At 40.7% G+C, this 18,734-nt stretch overlaps 1 protein-coding gene across 1 annotated transcript in view; it reads left to right on the top strand.

Moving 5' to 3' along the window:
• Window positions 1-77: 77 nt before the first annotated feature.
• Window positions 78-18,734, top strand: part of LOC137272864 (ATP-dependent DNA helicase DDX11-like) — a 30,725-nt gene continuing 12,068 nt past the window's right edge. The window contains exons 1-20 of the mRNA XM_067805271.1: window positions 78-468; window positions 1,284-1,417; window positions 1,924-2,030; window positions 2,317-2,354; window positions 3,372-3,436; window positions 3,633-3,716; window positions 4,184-4,387; window positions 4,571-4,678; window positions 5,033-5,117; window positions 5,280-5,383; window positions 5,858-5,953; window positions 6,720-6,872; window positions 10,628-10,754; window positions 12,075-12,119; window positions 12,972-13,078; window positions 13,699-13,744; window positions 14,483-14,581; window positions 16,771-16,890; window positions 17,430-17,542; window positions 18,159-18,231. Coding sequence (XP_067661372.1) covers window positions 375-468; window positions 1,284-1,417; window positions 1,924-2,030; window positions 2,317-2,354; window positions 3,372-3,436; window positions 3,633-3,716; window positions 4,184-4,387; window positions 4,571-4,678; window positions 5,033-5,117; window positions 5,280-5,383; window positions 5,858-5,953; window positions 6,720-6,872; window positions 10,628-10,754; window positions 12,075-12,119; window positions 12,972-13,078; window positions 13,699-13,744; window positions 14,483-14,581; window positions 16,771-16,890; window positions 17,430-17,542; window positions 18,159-18,231 — 2,002 coding nt within the window. The 5' untranslated portion in view covers window positions 78-374. The remainder of the gene's footprint in view (window positions 469-1,283; window positions 1,418-1,923; window positions 2,031-2,316; window positions 2,355-3,371; window positions 3,437-3,632; window positions 3,717-4,183; window positions 4,388-4,570; window positions 4,679-5,032; window positions 5,118-5,279; window positions 5,384-5,857; window positions 5,954-6,719; window positions 6,873-10,627; window positions 10,755-12,074; window positions 12,120-12,971; window positions 13,079-13,698; window positions 13,745-14,482; window positions 14,582-16,770; window positions 16,891-17,429; window positions 17,543-18,158; window positions 18,232-18,734) is intronic.

Genomic DNA, 18,734 nt, shown 5'->3' with positions numbered 1-18,734 from the left:
ATATGGACACAAATACTCTTCATCTTCACGCTTCATCTGCTCGTCTTCCGTGGATTTATAAGAAAAACGATAATCGAAAAGTAGTCTGAAATGGCGCGTAGTATGAACAAGAAATGTACGAGTAGGTTCGGATGAATCTCACGTTGAGAGGAGTTGAAAGAACGTTATGGAAAACTACACTTTTAACACACAAAGAACAGAAATTGTGTCTAAAACAGTCTCGGAAAGATCAACTACAATTCCCTTGTTGACAGTGCAAACAAGGTTTTTTGCCTCTGCACTAACACCTGACAGATCGACTTGACTGTGACGTGTAGGACCGCATCGCGGCTCTTGGCTACTGACTACTGTGCTAACTCATCTTATACTGTAACATGGATGAGTTCGATGATGAAGGCGATGAGCTCTTGTCAGGCTACGACCTGGGACTTGATGAGCAGAGCTGCGGTAATAACAGCGTCACAACAGGTATGAAGGTTGTTCACGAACTTCATACACCGGTGTATGCCTTGGCAGGAACACGACGTTTAGCTAGCTGAACTATGAAGTGGTCAACAATAAGAATATCTCAGATGTGTGTCTCTTTCTACACCAAAATGGCATGCTCTGATATTACTAAAGTGCTCTTATTAGTCTAAACAGAAAAAGATTCAAGCAGACAGTTTACATATGATGTATAATGAACAATTATTGTATCTAAATTATTGTTCATAAGCATTTCAATACCTAGATATTGTGATATTTAGAAAAAGATTTATTGCATTTTTGCCAGAGAAACCATCAGAGAGCAACCAAATACAGTATGCATCATAAATATTGAAACAGGTTAAAATGCACAAAAAGCAACAAAGCTAATAAATGCATACACCATTTGTTGAAATGTGGGTGAATTTTCTGTGCTTGGTTATGCAGGATGGACTACTGGTATATAATTTGTGTAGTTCTGTTCAATGCCTCACTCAGCAATATTCCAGGTTTACGGTGGTGGTGTGTAGAACATTGGATCAGGAATATACAGTCAAGTGATCAATAGCATGAGCATTGATCAGTGAGATATGATGACATACTTGAACATGTTAAATGTGAAGACAAAAATTATTGCATTCAATGCAATGTTGAAATACAACATAAAAATACTTCTGAATTTCTGAAAATATGAACACTTTAAATTTAACTTATAAGCTATATTCCATTTTTTCCCAAGTTACTAAAATGCAGTTATTTGTGAATTCTAAATAAATTGTGAATGAAATGTTTTCTACATATTTTCTTGTATGTTACAGAGAAGTATTGTGAAGTCCCTGAATCCTTTCCATTTCCATTTGAGCCCTATGATATACAGAAAGGCTTCATGCAAGAGCTGTATCGGTGTCTTGACCTTGGCAAAGTTGGAATATTTGAGAGTCCTACTGGCACTGTGAGTAAAGTTGGTATGAAATATTTGCTATCATATATCTTCTTGTTGTGTCAAGAACTCTAAACTCAGTCTAAAAGAACTAAAAAATATTACCGAATCAAGGTACCATTTCTGTAAATGTGTCAACCTAAATATGGTCATCGTTGGTAATAATACATGTGTCTAAGATAAGTAATAATAGTGTGTAATATAGGTTTTGCATGCCATACATGTTAAACTGATTGTCAGGTATCTACAGTATGTTAAGGGCTTTTGCCCTAAACACAGTGTAAGTTCACATGTATTTGTTACTTTTAACAAACTGGCTAAGTCGGGGCTACTGAAATTGTATACACGTGATTAGGTGCCAGGATGGGACTGGACCCATCTAAGGTAAGTATGATCATTTTCTTGTGACCGTTTTCTGAATGGCATTGTGTATTCAACATGTTCAACAAGATGAAGATGAATATTGTCAGATGTTCCTTGTCTGTTACCATGGTTACAACAGTATACTACCTGTGCAGGGCAAGTCATTGAGTGTTATATGCGGGGCTCTAAAATGGTTGCGAGATTATCAGCACAAACAGCAGGAAGAGCTAGAAAAACTGATGGCAGAGGACACCTCCTCCAGGTACAGTGTATGAGCAGGATAGCTTCTTTACTTTATCACTGAACAATTTCTTTATTCAGGTGATGCAACATTTCTGCACAGATTCTTGTATCGTTGTCATACTTGTTTGACATCAATACGAGAACCTGCATAGAAACAGCATCGCCTGAAGGAAGAAGTTAAGTCACAAAGTTTGTCATTATATAAATGATGCACATGAATTGATTTACTTACTGACAATTGCATTTAATGTCTCATTTACTTAAACATTAAACATTTCCCTTTGTTTAATATTCTTCCTTTCCAGCACCACACAAGAGAAATCTTCATCCACAGCAGCACCAGGTAAATTCAGTTGAATATTGGGGATTGTTGCTCACTTATCATTTGACTTCACTTATTTTAGACTTTTGACTGTTATTAATCACCTTGAACTTTTTAATGAGGTGTTTTCAGCCTCTCCACTGAATCCAATATTTTACCCCATGACTCTATTCATCATAATACGGTCAAGATGATCTCTTGTACATGCGATTTTTCAAGGAGATAATTTCCTTTAAGCTGTTGAAATTCAAAGAGACCATGAGTGAAAATGGATTACGTCCCTCGGGAAACCTGATTATTTACAAGTGGCATTCGGCAATAATCATTACACTTGAAGGTTTAATTTAATCACACTTGCCAGGTTCATACCTGAGTTGGTTTGTTGCAGTGTTTGAAATAATTAGGGTCAAGAACTTTGCTAACGGTTTTTTTCACAGGAGAGGTAGGCCATCTTGTGCAGGTGTTGCATCTTTGATTGGTAGAGAAACTTTGCTGCCAGTCATTTGCCCTGTATGATAAATGGGCCTGTTCACTAAAAAACAAATTGATCAGTGATTTGTTACGCTGTTTCATTTAGAGAAATTATGACTAAAGCATCAATTGTTGTCAAGGTGGCGTACCATTCTACATGCTCCGTGAGACCCAGGTGATGAGAAGTTGCAGCCTGTTTCACTTTACTGAATATTATGTCACATGTGCAACCTAGTTATTAGGCTAACTTGCACTAGGTGCAAGTCAAGTTTTGAGTGGGTAAACTTTTGAATAAAACATCTAAATAATTGCTTTCGTTGCACATTGTAGTGAAAGGAATGCAACTGGAATTTGGTCGGTACAGTTAGGTTTTCATCTCAAGTTGCACCTGGGGCATGTAGATGAACCTCTCTTAAATGGAGCTCTCTATTTATTTATTACTTTTCTGGTTTTATCAATCATCATAGGATTTAATCAATATTTGGTATATTCCATTCAGAGTTGTTCCTCTCGGAACCTCCCACTCCTTTGAAACACTGATGTAAGTGATGTCTGTATGTTATCCAGAACTTGATTGGGTGGCAGAGTTCGCTGCTAAGAAGGAAAAGGAAGAATCCCTGAAACAGGTCAAGGTAAAGACTGTAGTTTGTTTGTTTATTCATTTTGGGGGAGGAGTGGGGGACACCAGAAATGAACTGCTCTTATTGTACCCATGTGGGAAATTGAACTTGTACCTTCAACTTTACTAGTCAAAGCTTTAGCAACCAGGCTATTCACCTTGCCAATCCTGGGAGAACTGTGAGTCTTGGTTGTAACTTCTAACTTCAGATTGAGCAGGAGCAAGCCCAGAAGAGAGAAGCTCGTCTCAAGAAGCTGCGTACCATCCTGCCTCATCTGTCTGGCAAACGCAAGGTACAGAGTCCATTGAAACTGTGTGTGTCAGCTCTTGCCTGAATAAATGTGAAAGATAATTTGAACTTATTTCTGAAAATGGGACATTTCCATATACACTGAAAGGTTTGATTAGTGGGAGATTGCTACTTTTTTCCCTGTAAATCTTTTAGGAAAGGTTAATTAGCTTCTAGCTTTTGTTTGTTTTGTTGTTGTTTTGTGCTCTGTCAGTGACCTTGACAACCTGAGCGTGTTAGTCATATCTTTTGACACGACTTGCTGATGACCATTTCTAACCTCTACCTAATAACGACTAAAACTGATTTTCTTTTGTTGTTAATGGAAAAACGAAGATTTGTCTTCGAGAATGTACCCATTTCCTCCAAGTAGTAATATCAGCGAGTTATGCTATAAACTAAGACCAGTTGTGTTTGAAACGTTTTGAATGTGCTGCTTTCATCCCATCTTCTAACATTTGACCTTGATAGCGTGACAAGCTGGATGATGAGTTTACAGAGCTGATGCGAGATGCAAGCCAGGAGCTGAAGGAGGCATTTGATGCAGAGATGTCACAGGTAGAGAATGACAGTTCTCATGGTGATGAAGAGCTTGTGTTGGCAGAATACCATAGTGACGAGGAAGACAAGGAGAAAGACACTGATCAAGATGAGGCAGAGGAGCATGTTACCAAGGTAACAGATCACATTACAAGATTCATCACAGGATATGACGGTGAATGTCAACAAACGCAACCTATTCAATATGTATGTAAAATAAGTTTGTAAATTTAAATATAAACATGTGAAAGTGAAATATTTCTGAAATAGTTGCTGCAATTTTTCACTGCTGTTTCAGGTGTTTGGGTTTTGTTTTAGATCTACTTCTGCAGCAGAACTCACTCGCAGCTGTCACAGTTTGTCCGGGAAATCATCAAGAGTCCATATGGAGAAAACACAAGGGTGACATCTCTGGGATCTAGACAGGTCAGTTTGCAGTCTGTTTTGTTTGTTTTCGTTTTTGTGCGTGTGTGGGGTGGCAGGGTGGGGGGTAGCAGAGGGGAGACTCATGATCTTCAGTGCTTACCGTTGGGTACAGTCACTTACATCCTATCATAGATCAAGATGTCCACACATTTAAATAGTGTAGTTAACAATCCATTAAAGAATTCCGTCAATATACTGGCAGTTATTTGTGCCGCAGAATTGCACATGGCATTGCCTACTGGTAGGTTTGGCGATGACTCCATTGTTGAAAGACAGACATGATTTAGCTTGTTCCAGCCTCAGCTTTAATTCCTTGAATTGCTGAAATTTGGAAAGTGTCGAACTGTCTTGCAGACTCTGTGTGTGAACGAGAGTGTCCGGCGGTTGAAGTCCCTCAGTCTCATGAATGATCGTTGCTTGGAGCTTCAGAAGAACAAAGGTGAGTGTGACCTGTGACACTGACAACAGCAACAACTGCCAGAGGTATTTCAAGCACCAACCACCTAGATACGTTTTATCACATGTTACACAGCTTTGCTTCATCAAAATGTTGACGTGCAAGACAGATTTTGGATGAAGCATTTCTTCAATCTGTATTCAGGTAAATCAAAGGAACCTGGTGCCAAGAAGAGCAAGAAGGCAAACAGTGCTGGTTGTCCCTTCTATAAACAGTCCTTGATACAAGACTATGCAGACAGGGCACTGGTGAGTCTGCCTGTGCTGTCCCTTCAACATGCAATCAAATTACTTGATGTTCATGTCTGTCTGGGATTTCTTGCAACACACATTCAGCTAAAAATATTTAGCATTGTTGTCATTTCTACCTAGTCATCAGGATAACATGGCCACTTATATTAAGCTTGTGAAAAACTAGTGCAACAATTAAGTTGCCTTGGCTTCTGGACTTATGTGAACTTCCAACAGACTTACTGCTAGGTCTTTTGTTAGACAGGAGTTAATGCAGTTTGACCAGAATGATGGATTTGGTTTTAGAGTACACTTTGCTGCTGACCTGGTCCGGGACACTCCATGGACTGTTTGAACATACAGTTACAGATTGTTAGAAAACAATACTTACATCCACTTGACATATAAACATAACTTCCACAGATTTAGGATTGATTTTGTGTTGTTCAGCTTCCACAAAATTCTGTGTGATAGTATTTTTTTTTTCCCCAGCTCAATATTGGTGACATTGAGCAACTGGTTAAGCTGGGGCGGGATTTGAAAGCATGTCCCTACTTTGGGACAAGATTTGCTGTCCCTTCAGCAGAGGTATGTACAGCTTCATCAGGTCCTGAACGTTCCCAATACAGTAATGCCTTAGATGTATACCTGAGTAGATCGTCAGCAGCATGTCCTTGTAAGAAAGAATGAAAATTCCAGTTGACAGAAAAATTTATCAGTTCCATCATTACTAAAATACAGTGGAAGTCTGTCAAAACCGGCATCTGTCTAATCCAGCATCTTGTCAACACCGGCATGAAACCCAAGTCCCTTCCGTGGCTTGTACATTGATCATCAGCTCTGCAATCCAGCACATTGTCTAAAATGGATTATTTTCTCTGTCCCAGTGAGTTCCGGATTATACAGCTTCCACTGTAGATCTAAAACTTCTTATGGACTTTGTTTTCGACTTGCCATTGATATTGATTTGCGCACGTCCATCATCTGGTGCGTATGAAGTGTAGTCTTAACAGGCTGTGATCTTCATTTTTAAATAGAAATTTCTGTTGGAGTTGCCACATGGTTAAACCATTCGCCTTGTCACACCAAAGATTCCTCACATAGGTACAAAGTGTGAAGCCCTTTTCTGGTGTCCCCAGCTGTGATGTTGCTGGAATATTGCCAAAAGAGACATAAAAGCATATTCAGTCACTGAACAGAAATTTCAGGGAGACACAGAGACCATTCACTTCACCAATCCCAGTAGCATCTTTCTTGTCAATATTTGCCATATAGCAGAGAATAGAGACACTGGGGATTTGATAAAACCGTTTGAAAACACAAAAGTTTGAGTCCATTGTCCTGTGTTGAGCAGGTGGTTGCTCTCCCTTACAACACATTGTTGCATCACTCAACTCGAGAAGCATGTGGCATCAAGCTTACTGGAAACATCATCGTCATTGACGAGGCACACAACCTACTCGAGACCATCAACAACATCTACAGCACAGAGGTCACTGGGGCCCAGGTAGGTAAATGATGAAAATGCTCTCAAAATTATTTCGTATTAGAAGCTGTGTTTGAATATGAAAGGCTATTGATGTTATTGCAATTATTTTGCATTAGCGCTACTTATTTTGTCATCTGTCATCTGCCATGAGGCCTGTTTCTGAGATGCAACCTTACCTGACTGCTGTGATTCTTGCTGCATGAGAACATCCAAGTGTTCCCTCTATCTACTCCAGCAAGTCTTGCATTGTCAGCAAGTGGTCAGAATTTCCGATTTCTGTGAAAAATGTTGAACAAATAAAAATTAACAAAAATTTAGACAAACGTGTAGAATCGTCCTTGGGGTACTTATATGCATTTTGTGCTTCTGAAAAATGTCACATGACAGTTGTATCAATGTTTAATAAAATATTGTACAATAAACAAAAAGTCCTTTTTGTTCATTATACGGACCTCACCACGTGGAGTCACCCCTCTGCCGCAACCAGGTAAGCATCCAAGCCCGTATCATCATTCCTTCTGCTGAATAAATCAGTGAACAGAATTGCGGGCAGGTGGGTGGCCCTACCTCAAGGACGATTCTTTTCAAAGAATTGGAAACCTGTACAGGTTTGTTTAATTCTTTTTCATAGAGATCGTCCTTGGGGTACATATATGCATAAACTCAGACTCCCAAAGACCGGAGGCTAGGGAGAAAGGAATTCTGGCACAGTACGTAATGGTAGCGATAGTAATTACGAAAATTAAGTTACGCAAAAAAATGCTCACCTGTGAACTCCTGATTAGCTTCCGCGAGAGGCATTATGGGAGAGAACCGACAGGGAGCAACCGCACCGATCAATGACCTCATAGCTAAGCATGATATATATTGCTCTGTAAAAAGTGCCAACATAACTCCACCCACATTGTGATTTCTATAGAGTGCACCGTAAGGGGGGAAACCCAACCGAAGACTGACAACAAATCGTACACGATCTCAGTTGGGGGATATGTCAACAGTGGAGACATGCACTTATACGCAGTAATCAACAGCGTCAACTGACAATCAGCCAAGACTCACCCAGCCAGGGTGGCAGGACACTGTCCACTGGAGAGAATAGTACGGCCAAAGCGCGCTCTCTCACGTGAGTGCGTATCAAGCTAGTAATGCTTGATAAACATGCTAGGCTTGCTCCAAATAGCAGCAGAGCAAATCTCTTCAATGGGCAGTGCCGATGCAAATGCTTTGGAAGCGGCTGCTGCCCTGACCTAGTGAGCCTTCAACCCCTCAGGGGGAGGCTTGCCCTTAGCCTGGTATGCAGCACAGATGACCGAAACTAGCCAGTGAGATAGGGTCTGTTTACTAGCTGGCAACTCAGTCTTCCCACCACTGTAACAGCAGAACAGATGGTACCCGTACGGATCTTGTTTGTTCGTTTGATATAGACCCTACGGACATCCAACAGGTGAGTGCTCATTGCAGAAGTCCCCGATCTAGAAGGCTGGGTGAGAGTAGGAAGTTCCATAGGAGCTGTCACATGGAAAGCGTGATCGATCTTCGGATGGTAGGAATCCATGAGGCGAATACTGACACGGTCTGGGTGAAATACCGTCAGTGCCGGGGCTACAGACATGGCCTGTAAATCACCAACCCTTATCCCTGATGTTACCCCACCAAAAATATGCCCTTCCATGTTAACAGCTGAATGGAAATAGCTGGCAACTGGTAACACACCCAGTCGTAAGAGAACCTGAGGAACTGCTCAAAAGACGAGTGTATTGACACTTGAAGATATGCATCCTTGAGGTCGATCGGCGTAAGCCAGTCACCGGGCTGAACAGCGGACATCACCAAGCCAAGTGACTCCTTCTTGAAGGATGGAACTTCTGTCAAAAGCATCATGCAAAAGTATCAGTTCAACCCCTTGAGGTTGAGAATGGGACGGAACCCATCGTCCTCCTTCGGGACGAGGAAGTACGTGGAGTAAAATCCCGCCTCTTCCTCGCCTGGGGGTCCATACTCTATTGCCGACTTGTCCAGCAAAGCCTGAACCTCATCTTGCAGATCCTGATCGGACAGGACGGCACTGGAGTGCGCCTTATGCCGACAAACTTCCACAGTGGTAGATGGCCGACACAAATGGTGGACAGAACCCAAGGATTTCGTCTTGCCTTCTCCCATCCGGTAGGAAGAGGGAGAGGCGACCACCCACTGGGACATGAGGCAAGAGGGCATGGGTAGTCCCGTGCAACAATGGAAGTGACTGGGACTGCCCCGTGGGAGCAACTGGCATGTCTAGTGGGAGCTGGATGAAGATGTCCGTTCTTTTCCCTTGCCTTTGAGACTCCTCTTCCTACTCCTGCCCAGTGGGCGAAGCCAGCCGGCAGACTCGAACGTCTGCTTCCCCTAAGAAGAGCTCGCTACAGTAGGGCAGGAAACCCGCGGCTACTCCAGCAAGACTTTCGAGTCTTTAAAAGAGACGTCACAGCCGCTGCAGCCTCCCAAATGACCTGCTGTGCCCTCGGAAATGTCGCTCCCAGCCGAAACGGAAAGGCCAGCAAGGTCTCCTGTGTGGCTGCCAAGTAACAAGACGTCGACAGCCACAGTTTGCTCATCCCCATAACTGTTCACATCACCGTAGACACCGCCAACCTACGATTCGCATGTCAGGTGGGCCTGCACTTCAGACAGCTGATGTAAGAGAACTGCATTCGGGGAGACGTCCCCAGGGTTCTCTCCTGTCTCCAGGGCTGACCTCTGTAATGAGGAGAGGTAAGCCGCATGGACCACCACCCTAACCTGCTGCATGGCATTCCGATAGACCTCCTCATAGGTCCGGTATGCCTGCTGCAGTGGAGGCAGCTAAGGTGGAACTAAACGCCCTTGTGTGGCAACTGAAGCTGGACCCGAGGAAGTAGAGCCTCCCCCGAAGTGAACACACACTCATCAACCACTGGTGCTAGGAAAAAAGAATTGTCCCCCAGCTGGTAGTGCCAAACAAGCTCTGGTAAATCAAAGTGCAGGTGGGTACCAGCAATGAGGGGATCCACCACATCCCGCACCAAGGAAGGGAGAATGCGGTGCTGCGTCTGCGAGGGTTACCTAGGAGCAAACGCCTCGCCCGGCAGGCAGAACTCAGCCGAGTCCAGGCAGCTAGGCGGGACTGCAGCCTGGGGAACCCACCTTCCTCAAGGCCGAGGAAAAGCAGAAAGCTCCCTCGGACTCCTCAACTTCACCGACGTCCATAGCCTTGACTCTACGTGGTGAGGGGCCGTATAATGAATAAAAAAGACTTTTTGTTTATTGTACAATATTTTATTAAACATTGATACTACTGTCACATGACATTTTCCAGCAGGAGAAAATGCATATATGTACCCCAAGGACGATCTCTATGAAAAAGAATTACTGACCTGTCAGTTGTATTGTGATGAGTGGATGTGACTGTTTTATGTGAGGTTTTTAGAGAATTGAGCATTTGCTCTTTACTTTTATTTAATTTTTTTTTTTTTTTTGCTTGTTAGAAATCCAAAGTTTGAGAGCTGGAGGGTATAGATGACATGGCTGTAAGAACTTTTTGTTTTCTGTTTGTCGTCCGTTGTAAACATATCTCAATGGTGTGTTAAAATTTAAATGAACATTTGATATCTCACATCGAGGGACATGAATTGTTGTTCACAGCATCAATCACCAGATTGTACGGGCATGGTTCATTATTTCCAGGCCAATCTAACATAACAGCTTTGTGCAGTATTGTAGTACTGAGGTACTAAACTGAAATCTACTACTGACAGGTGCTACGTGCCCACTCTCAACTCAGTCAGTATGAAGCCAAGTTCCGATCACGTCTGAAAGCCAAAAATCTGATGTATGTGAAACAACTCCTGTACATCCTTGCCAGTCTGGTCAAGTTCCTGGGTGGTAGGTTACCAATTACTTCGGTTTTCGTTAATGCATTAGGCCAGGCTTATAGCAAAACATGGTTTACAAATCTGAAAACGCCTAAAGGTTGTAATGGGAAGACATTTTTATAAAACAATTTGCTTTTTAATGCTTCCATAATGAAGTATGTAAAATGTTGAAGTAAACACTTTTATTGTTGCCACCAATGTAAACAGATGTTTTTAAATACTACAGTCTGTTGAAATTTCACTTGTGAACCCCTTGAGGATGTGATGAAGGTATGTGATAAAGGAGGTTTTATATACTTTAGTTTTCAACAACGAACTTGGGAAGGATATAGAAACGTCCATCCATTCGAAATACTTTGTCTGAAGGATATCTCCTAAACTATTCATGAAAACTTAACCAAATATGGTACACATGTCAAGCATGATCCCTAGATGCGCCTTTTTGGCCCAGATACGAATTTCATTTTTAGTGACTTATGCTGTGACAATAAGGATGTCACCTTGTCCAGAGCAGTCTCTTGAAGTATAAATGCTAGCTTCACCAAACTTGGTACATATGTCAAGCAGGATCCCTAGGTGTGCCTATTGAGGGTTAGACCCAGATATTAATATTATTTTTTGCGGTTTCCATGGAAACATGACTTAGGCTGTGGTTTTGAGGATGTCATCTTGTTTAGAGCAGATCTCCCAAACTTTAACTTTTATTAGGCCAAACTTGGTACAGGTTTGCCATGTTCACTATGAACCCTAGATGTCCCTTTGGGGGTAGTAAACCAGTGTTTGAACTTTGGGGTTTTTTTTTGTGGTTTCCATTACAAGTTTGACTTAGACTGAAATATGTGGCTGTGCTCTTTTCCAGAGCAGAATTTTAAGACCATTCACTATTTCTTCACCACACTTGGCACATAAATAGGCCTAGTGGTGTAGTTGTGCATTTTTGGTAGGTTTGGATATCTGAATAAAATATGTTTTGCATTTCCATGGCAACAGCTGCAACCTTGACTGAAGTTGCCATATGCACACCAAAACATTGACATACTGCAATCATAATTAGTAGTCACATACATGAAGGGTTTGGCATTGTAGGGATATTGATGACTTTTTCCTCTTGTTAAGATTTGGTGTAAAATCTGCTTAAACTCCTTTAAAAAAGGCATGAAAGTACTTTTCGTTAGAACCCTTACGTTAAAAGTTATGTCATCAAGACATCAAGATGGTCATCCTATCAACTACTTGTTCGTCTACTCAGATCTGGGAATTACGTGCACTCCATGTTGCACTCACCCATGCTTATATGTAATCTACATGAGAGTTTCACTTGCCTAAACAGGGAAACTTGACACAGCAGCAGACAAGCAGTTACTTGGGGCAAAAGGTAAGACTCAAATATATTATGTGGCCTTATTCTGACTCATAGTAATTGCTTTTCTCTTCATTTCCCCGAAATTTTGAAACAGAACTGTTTTGGTTGCTAAAACTGTAGCACATTAGAAAATGTTGCCAATCATTCTCTGGGCAACAGTGACAGATGAACTCTTTGGTAACATGGTTCTGGTGCGTCTGCTTTGGGCAGTCGGTTGAGATGTTTTTCTGTTCCTGGGGAACAGTACAGTTTCCACTGCATGTTGAGAGAATGAAGGAATGAGCAATGAGGATGAAGAGGTAATAGTATTTTTACTCTAAACAATACGCCATTGTCCTCTTGTATACACACCTACTGGGTATATCATCACCCTTACAGAAGACGTTGTAGTATTGATGGCAGTATGTTAATCTGTCTATGATTTAATAAAGAGCATGTATTGACTGACCTCTTTTTATTATTGTCTTGTATTATCAGCCTTCAAATTCTCAAAACAATAATGTGGAAATTTATAATGCACCAAACCCTACTTCTCTCATAGCTCTACAGTATCGCCCATGTTGAGGATTTTGTACACCCAGTTTTAATTCTATGATAACTGGTGTCTACACAACCCATGTTCCTTACGTAACCACCCATGAAGGTCTGGGGTAAAACAGGTCTTCAGCAACCCATGCTTGCCACAAAAGGTGACTAAGCTTGTAGCAAGAGGCGACGAACAGGATCTGGTGACTTGGTTGACACACATCATCAGTTCCATTTGCGCAGATCGATGCTCATGCTGTTGATCACTGGATTGTCTGGTCCAGACTCGATTCTTTACATCTCCTTCCATCTTTGAAAGTGTTTGCTGTTCACTTTCAGAAACGCGACTGTTGACGATCAATGACTTCCTATTTCAAGCCAGTCTTGACAACATCAATCTGTTCAAAGTGCTACGTTACTGTCGAAGAAGCATGATCAGCAGGAAGGTGAAGTCCGACTCAGTACTTTCTCATACATGTCTGTTGATTTCCCACTCACAACCCATGTAATTTGGATTCAAGTGATCTTATGTCATAGGCTGCTTGTTTGATGTCTTTAAACATCTCAGAAAACACTTCATAAAGCTGAATTTACATGTTTGTTCTCGTGAATGCCATGGCAGCCATTTTGAATATTTTTTGTAACGGTATTACTCACCTCTGTTTGGTGGCAGGAAAGTATGAACAAATTCTTACAACTACATGCCCTTAACGATGTTACACAGCATAATATCTGTTCTTTCAAGTTGAGAAATGTTGAAATATTGATACTTGTTTTCTGTGTACATTAGGATATTGTACTGATGTAAGCAGTTGAATACTTATCCATGGTTGTTGGTCTTACAATATTCCTGCAATACCAAGGTGGGGCACACCAGAAATAGGCTTCACACAGTGTACCCATTTGGGGAATTTAACCCAGGTCTTCAGTGTTACAAGCGCATGTGTGAACTACTAGGCTACCCCACCGCCCTATCCATGATAGCTACTGTTCTGTGAGATTTTATTTCTTATTGGATGAGAGAACCAAGAAATCAAATAATGTTTCACACTTCTTTGTGTTTCAGTTGAATGGGTTTGTGGAGAAGTATGAGATACAGGAGGTTGCCCCTAGTGAGTGAGAGTAATGAGCTCATCTAGACATGGATAAATAATACTGATGACCTAAGTGTCTATTTTATATACAACTGTTTGCTTTAAGGTTGCACTTTTACTTTTATTACAATTCGTATAAACAGCTTTCCTAAATCATCTGCCATGTATCTCAGGCAACAGTTCATATTTAATTGAGACTAATTCTTACTTTCTAAAAAGCAAAAAAAAAATTACACATAAGGTTTATTTAGGGTAAATGTATGCAAATTGTTGTTCTCTTGTAAGTGTGCAATGTACTAACAGTCCGAGTATTTTTAGTTTTTGGCTAGATGTGTCTAAATTGCTAACAGCTGAGGGGATGATGTAAATCCAACTAGGGTCCATGCAGGTAGCAAAGGTACTGTAAGTCCCCATGGTCCCTAGTATGGTGATCTACCTTCGGTTGTTGGCAATCTATAGCCTGATTTTATGTTGTATTGTCCGAATAGTGATATTATTTTTAACTTTCCACACTAGTTTTAATCATACTTGTGATATTCTAGTTGTTTTACTGTCCCTCGTTGACAGGCTTTTATAGTATCGATATATTTCACTTCAATATTAAACGTTCTCGTCACGATATGGCTGAGATATTGCCGATGTGACGTTAAATATTAACTCACTCACTCACTCACTCACTAAAAGTCCACTTTAGTAGGTTTTGGTTCCCACAGTGATGACATGTCACATTTGGGTGTTTTTTTATCATCTCTGCAGCACCAAGCAAGACAGAAAAGAAGACTGAGTCTGGTTTGTCTGTGTTTCTGAAGGAAATTAACAGGAAGGCCGAGCCTGTGGCGGAGATAGTAGTGACAGGTACTCTGAAATTACGTGGTTCTACATTTTGTACATGTTTCTAGACATTTAGCTATTGCTTCATACTTGGATCAGAAACACTTTAATGAAGCTAGATATAAACTAACAGTCCCTCCTGGATTCCGCTGCAAATATTTAAGAATTCTGGGGCAAATTTAAGCAAATTCTGCATCCTATTTTTCAATGTTCTCCAAAAAAGTCTGCAGTTAAAACATTTAGAAAAAACAACAAAAACATTACACAGACCTGCAGTTTAATTCTCAAACACAGATGCAAAGTTACATCGACAGCACACATCACATCTTGAGTAAGTTTGATGACAAAGCACCCACACCTTTTGCTGTGTTTGAGAATTAAACAATCGCTGAAAGTTATTTCTCTCCTCTCATTCGTAACTTTGATGCAGACGAACAACTTCTGGTTTCATGCAAACAACAATAATTGAGAACGTAACTGCAGTGTCAAATTCATCTAATAGTAATTGGAAGATGTCTAAAACATGCTTTGATAATAAAGTATCTTTAATCATGATTATTTTGAAAATGTTGTCACAGTAAATATGTCACTTTGTTTTATGTGTAACCGATCCTACTTTTGACATTAACTCTACTTTTCATTTCAACTGTCAGTCAGTTTTCACACAGTTTTTAAAATAAGCAATTTCCGCAGCAGAAAAGTGGCGAATTCTGCATGGAAAGGTAAATTCCATGATTTTCTCTGCATCTACGGAATCGCAGAATCCAGGAGGGACTGAACTGTAGCAAAAAAACAAAAACTGAGTGCCACACAGTGAAGTCTTAAAATTTTCGACTGGTCACAAATCCATTGTATTGATGTGTCTGTGCAATTTTTGTTTCACTACAACAAGAATGACATTACTCAGGATATGTCACTTCCTGAGGGAGGTAATTTGAGTTTAGTTTTATGTCGCTTTAAGCAATGATCCAGTAATATCTCGGTTCGATGTAACAGAAATAGGCATTACACATTGTACCCATGTGTGGAATCGAACCTGCGTCTTGGCATGATGAGCAGACGATTTAACCACTAGGCTACACCAACGCCCTCAGCCAATAACCTGATTTAGTTCGAACAACACCTTTGTTTCAGTAAAGCAACATAGAATGCTATATATACAGTGAGCAAAATAGTTTCCAGTTTGGCTAGTTACGCCTGAAAGATACAAGGCTACAATATAATTCACAAGTCTGAAATTTGAATGTAGAAACTAGGCAAATGATAACACAACGGTAAGCCACTTATATGATGAACTTTCTTATCATGGCCAGGGTCCTGCATGATGTAAAAGTGTATTATAATTCAACAAGTCGAAAAGAGTGATCTATTTACAAAATTACTCCATGAAAATTCACCAGCCAGTTGGGTCAGTCATTGTGGAGATTTACTGTTCCAACTGGACTTTTACTTTGGGGCTAGCAGGCCAGTGGTTGTTTGCACACTGTGTCTACACCATCCTCGATATCTCCAGGGCATACGTTCCGACAAGTCTCTACAATATCCTGGATGTATCTACAGCTCAGCCCGTTAAATTTAGTATCTCCCTTGGCTGGCTTTTCATTCAGTCAGGTGTCTACGCTGGGAAGTTGAGCGAACCAGTCACAACTTGCTTTCACTTTTCAAATTATGTAACTGATTAAACTTTGCAAAAGAAACCATGAAAAGGTTCTCTGAAAGAGGTAGAAGGACTGCTACCTTTGTTGACACCGGCAAGCTTGGTTACAACAGCGGCCTAGCTAATTGGCTATTGTGAGAATGCGGAGCCAGCAAAGGAGGTTTTGAAATTATCAGGCCGAGCCGTAGATGCGTCCAGGGTATAGTGGAGACTTATCAGAACATATACCCTGGAGATATCGAGGATGTGATTACACATACCCCTGAAGTACTGACAATGAGTCAATGAGACAATGCTACAGGATCAATGATCTGTTTGTCTGATTATAAGTCTGAGTGTTTGTCAGAATATAGCTGCACGACTGAAAATAGCTGCATCTGTTTCACAAAAGCTATGATTGTGTCAGTGTAGCTATGTGTTTGAGTATAATTACCCATGTTTGTGTGAGTATAGCTATGGGTTTGAGTATAGTTACATGTATTATCTGAGTATAGCTTTGTGATTGAGTACAGCTACCTGTGTTTGTGTGTGTGTAGCTATGGACATTGTCTTCTAGATTCATCATCTCGGTGTGTGGACCAGCCAGTGTTGAAGTCTCCCCTCATGCACATCGAGGGGTTCTTAGAGGCTCTCACCAATGCTGATAAAGACGGGAGGATGGTCATCAGTGTGCAAAGTAGGCACATCATGAAGCCATTACAAAATCTCGGATTACTTACATGTCATAAGGAGTAATTAGTGGGTCCTTTTTGTAATGCATCCTGTCATAGCAAAGAGTTACTGTTGCTCATTGTTTTTACCATAAGGAAAATATTGATAATCATGACATATTTAAGGTAAACAGAAGATAAGGTTTTCTTATAATGTAACTTAAATTAAGGAAAATAAACTTGAAACCACTGTTGATATTTTTTGTTTCTTAAACAGAAATTACATTTGGTTAGGACAGGTAGAATCTTGTGAAAATTTATTCCTTAAATAAATTCAGCAATAAGTTGAATTATTATGTTCAGTCCAGTGAAATAGACACATCACAAAGTTGAAGAAAGTTGCGGTGATCAGCGGAAAATTTATTTGAAGGGTATATACAAAGTTTCTGGAGCTTGTAACAGATAAGATTGACTAAATTGTATGAGAGAAACTTCAAACAAAACTGCAGAAACTATCTTCCATCTTTCTAAAGATGTAACCTGCAACTTGCTTGTTCAATTCCAGCTCGGCTCAGTCAGAGTTGCCTCAAGTTCTTGCTGTTAAATCCTGCTGTCCATTTTAAAAGTGTTGTGAAGGAGGCAAGAGCCGTAGTAGTGGCCGGAGGCACCATGCAGCCAGTAAGTGGATCCTGCTTTCATGTTGGTTATATGAGGTAGCCCAGAGGTGAGGGCGTTTGGTCATGTTGAAATTAGTTAGGGTTTGATTCCCAATGTGACATGCAGGTAATGATTTGTTGCTGTTCAAATGATGTCTGTTAGATCAGATCAAACATAATATTTTTCCTTATCCTGACTCATGCTTATTTGCCTATTTCCTCCCTCTATGCGAAGATAGTGGAACGGTTGGAATCCCTTGAAGTGCCCTTCTTTTGAGGCAGATGTACAATCACACTCACCCACCAGAAATGGGCTTCACACATTGTACCCAAATGAGGAATCCAACCAGGTCTTCGGCATGACAAGCAAATGCTTTAACCACTAGGCTACCCACCGCCCCGGTTTAAATTGTGCAAGAAGTTCAAATTCATTCATAACATGGACATTCTGGTCATAACTCAAACTGTACACATTGGCCCAAACTCGTACCTTTTGCACCGGTGTAGAGAATCAAACCCACAATAAGCTAACACTTTAGCCACTATGCTACCCCTCTGCCCATTATTCAATGCAAGGGACGGCCTCAAAGAAAACACAATGAACTACAGGTCATTGCATTGTTCATTTTGTTCTGCAGATTTCTGAGTTTAAACAGCAACTATTCACAGCAGCAGGGGTTGAGGCTGACAGGATAATGGAATACTCCTGTGGTGAGTTGTCTGCAGTCTGGCATGGAGCACATGAAATGTGGGAATCATATTAAATTTAATAACAGTTGTGTGATACTTTGTTTAAACCTGTTTACAAGTGAAAATATGTGTATAATATCACCCAGCACTTAATGGGTACCAGATAGGATTAGTTGTTAATGTGAGAGAAAACCCACTACCACTAATAGTTTATATCCTCGAAAGGGGTGTGAGAATTTGAGTGCACCCTATGCCAGTGTTAGAGGTATTGACACTACAGCACTGTTATTCTGTGTGGATATCTGGAAACAGCCAGGGATATATGTTTACACCAAGGAATTCTGTTCATCCAAACACATTTTTGTTCAACGGATAACTTTATAACTGGATTGTTGGTTTGTTTTCAAATTTGGGAACCATGTTTGTCTGAAGGAGAGGTCCAATTCAAATTTATAAAATGATATTTAGGGATATTAGATAGGGGTCTTAATGAGCCTATCACACATTTTTTTGCCTTGTTCTTG

This window comes from Haliotis asinina, chromosome 2 (genome assembly GCF_037392515.1).
Source record: "Haliotis asinina isolate JCU_RB_2024 chromosome 2, JCU_Hal_asi_v2, whole genome shotgun sequence".
Taxonomy (NCBI): Eukaryota; Metazoa; Mollusca; class Gastropoda; order Lepetellida; family Haliotidae; genus Haliotis; species Haliotis asinina.
This window is presented reverse-complemented; position numbering and strand designations above follow the sequence as displayed.